We start from the raw sequence: 2903 nt of genomic DNA, 5'->3' as shown, positions 1-2903 counted from the left end.
CAAGGTGGAAATATCGCAAACGTGCAGGTGGCAACGCCGCACCGTCGGTATCGATATGCGAATAAATATCGATCACGCACGAATGGTGTGACCAGGCGGAGGAAACATGGAAAGGAGTGAGACGCAGCAACGAGCACCGAGCTGGGATCGATAGCCCATGAGTATCGATGTCCCAGTGGAGACACAGGAAACATCGGCGCGGGAGATTTAAAGTTGCTACGAGGAGGATGATCAGCGCTGTAGAAGCTCAAGGGAGTTAAGAGCGTCGAGGGAGCATCGAGGGAGCGCCGCGGGAATCACAATGACTCGAAGGCTAGGACAAATGTTTCCCGAAGTAAGGGGGGAATGTGAGGAGTTGAATAACTCCCCACAAATAGATGCAGCAGCAGATGGCCGGCCGCTTACCAGTTACGCGGCGAATTCGCGTAGTAACGGCGCGGCGAGGAGAGTTTGGAGACTTGGATGGAGAGCGAGAGAGTTTGGAGACCAAGGATGGAGATCGAGAGAGTTTGGAGACCAAGGATGGAGATCGAGAGAGTTTGGAGACCAAGGACGGAGAGCGAGAGAGTTTGGAGACCAAGCATGTTGAACGAGAGAGAATGGAGACTTCGCGGGCAAGGCAAGAGTGCCGTGTGCAAAACAGGATAACGGAACTCCACCGGACTTTGGACTCTCCCGTGAACTTTGGACCGGGAGAGGAAGTGCCACATCTCGGCAGTGGAGCGGCACACAGGCGTGCCACAAGCAGAACGGCAATCAGCGGAGTGGCAGCAGTGGGCGGAGCATCTATTGGAAGCGGTACGTGAAGGACAAGTGGGTCAACCAGGAGGCACGGACTTTGGACCCAGAGTGGAGAGATCCTTTTTTTTTTTTTTTCATTTTATTCAAATTTTATTTCGGCCGCTCCTCGAACACTCTCGTGCCCGCCAGCCCCAACCGGACGCGGAACGCGCGCCCCTCTCTCCATACGCGCACGCTGCGCCTGCCGCCCAGGATGCGAGCCTCCTGTACCACCGGTGCCTCCGCGATCCCTTCGGACCACTCATGCTCCGCGATCTCTCGCCATCGCTGGCCCTCCGGCGCCGACACCGTCCGCGACAATTTCGGCCGTGTCACCACCTCGGACACTTCGGGCGCCCAGTGCTGCCGCTTGAGCGGAGGACGGCCGTTTTCCACGGGCTCAGGCCAGGGTACTCGCTCCAGAGGCTCCGCGGTTACTGTCGCGCTCCCGGTAGGCATTGGCGTCGATGGCCCTGTCCTTGGCGTTGTTGGTCCGGTGCTCGGTGTCGGTGGTGCCCACTCCGGTCTGCCACGGGTCCTGGGATCCAGCGGGTTCACCCGGGGACCACTTTCTTCCCAGATTCGGGGCTCCTCCGTCGCTGCCGTCTCCTCTACGGGTCCCTCCGGCTAGGTCCAGACAACCGTCTGCTGTCGCCACCTAACTCATTCGGCCACGAACGTCCGGGTGCCGGTATGTCCGTCCGGATGTGTTGCTGCTGCGGTGGTGGCTGCTGCTGTAGTGGTGGCTGCTGCTGTGGTGGCTGCTGCTGCGGTGGTGGCTGCTGCTGTGGTGGCTGCTGCTGCGATGGTGGTTGCTCGCGTTCGAGCTGCTGCTGCTGCGGTGGCTGCTGCTGCGGTGGTGGCTGCTCGCGTTCGAGCTGCTGCCGCTGTGGTGGCTGCTGCTGCGGTGGTGGCTGCTCGCGCTCGAGCTGCTGCTGCTGTGGTGGCTGCTTCTGCGGTGGTGGCTGCTCGAACCTCGGCGTGGGCGGTCGTGCTGGCGTCCACTGTGGTGACCCCTCGTACCGCGGTGTGGGCGGTATTTAGGGCAGCCACCGCGGAGGTGAGGACGCCCAGTCGTCTGCCACTTCTTGCGGCGGGATGCAGGGCTCGGGCGCATACCTCGGCGTGGGTGGGTACCCCGGGTTTTCCCACAGCTGCTGCTCCTCCTCCTCGGCCATCCGCAGTTGGGCCTGCCACTCCGGCGACTCCTCCATCTCCTTTCACCGCCGCTCCTCACTCCGCCTTCGCGCCACGCACTTTCGTCGAAACTCCCACGTAGCCGCTACCACAGCCTCGGCATGGCTACTGGGAGCCAGCTGGTCCTGGGGCGGCTCTTCGCTAGCCCACTCCACCTCCGCCTCGCCAGTCGGGATGCGTCCGTCGGCCCGGTTGACCGCTTTGGGAAACCGCCATCGCCGTTGCTCCACCCGCGGGTCCTCCACCAACTCGACGTCGCTGTCGGAGCTGATGACCGGCTCGGGGACGCCCCGCCCGGAGATCCGCCGCGAGGTTCGGGTAGGCCCGGCTGTCGACCATCCTTGCCCCGGGCTAGATCCTCCGGACGGCTGGTGGGCAGCCATCATTTTGCGCGCTTCGCTCCTGGTTATGCGAGTGCTCATGATGCTCGTCGATTTTGATTGTTCAGCTGGAGCCTGGGCTCCCTTTAATGACACCTCGGTTCCGAGCCTTCCTCTTTGCTCAATCCCGCTATTTCCATCGGCCTCTCCTTCTTACTACCCAGATCTACGGTACAGCTCTCTGCTCTGTGCCGTCTTCCCCCTTCCTTCGGCAGACTTTTGATGCGTGTTTTTCCTTCCTCCGATCAGTCCCAATCGAGACCTTAGACGCTCTGGTTCGCTCCCTTTGTGTTCTTAACGTTCTCCTGATGTCCTTTATGTGTTTCATTGCGCCTTTGTAGATGCCCTGTAGTATCCTTGGAGTCGATTTGTAGTATCCCTTTCGAATCCTTGGAGGTATCCTTGGAATTTGTTCGTAGTATCCTTTGGGAATCCTTGCAGGTATCCGTGGACTCTTTTCGTAGTATCCTTTGGGCATCCTTGGAGGTATCCTCGGAATCCTTTCGTAGTACCCTTTGGGCATCCTTGGAGGTATCCTTGGACTCC

At 60.3% G+C, this 2903-nt stretch overlaps 1 protein-coding gene across 1 annotated transcript; it reads right to left on the bottom strand.

Annotated features, from left to right (window-relative positions):
• Positions 1–1180: 1180 nt before the first annotated feature.
• Positions 1181–1994, bottom strand: LOC139353627 (uncharacterized). Its single transcript, XM_070997971.1, has 4 exons — positions 1933–1994; positions 1756–1864; positions 1460–1667; positions 1181–1407 (listed from the first exon to the last, which is right to left on the bottom strand). The coding sequence occupies exons 1-4, from the start codon at positions 1992–1994 to the stop codon at positions 1181–1183; spliced, it is 606 nt and encodes a 201-aa protein (XP_070854072.1).
• Positions 1995–2903: the final 909 nt, after the last annotated feature.

The sequence above is a fragment of the Drosophila suzukii genome, chromosome Y (genome assembly GCF_043229965.1).
Source record: "Drosophila suzukii chromosome Y, CBGP_Dsuzu_IsoJpt1.0, whole genome shotgun sequence".
NCBI classification, from domain to species: Eukaryota; Metazoa; Arthropoda; class Insecta; order Diptera; family Drosophilidae; genus Drosophila; species Drosophila suzukii.
The sequence above is the reverse complement of the archived record's forward strand: the minus strand, read 5'-3'. Positions and strand labels throughout refer to the sequence as shown.

What these genes read in the sequence shown, in the direction of transcription:
- LOC139353627 (XM_070997971.1), bottom strand. Translation starts at nt 1,994, where the DNA reads ATGGAGGAGTCGCCGGAGTGGCAGGCCCAACTGCGGATGGCCGAGGAG. An exon ending in GAGGAGGAGGAGCAGCAGCT is followed by an intron (nt 1,865 to 1,932) that starts GTGGGAAAACCC and finishes CGCCGCAAGAAG; the next exon opens with TGGCAGACGACTGGGCGTCC. An exon ending in GGACATACCGGCACCCGGAC is followed by an intron (nt 1,408 to 1,459) that starts GTTCGTGGCCGA and finishes GTCTGGACCTAG; the next exon opens with CCGGAGGGACCCGTAGAGGA.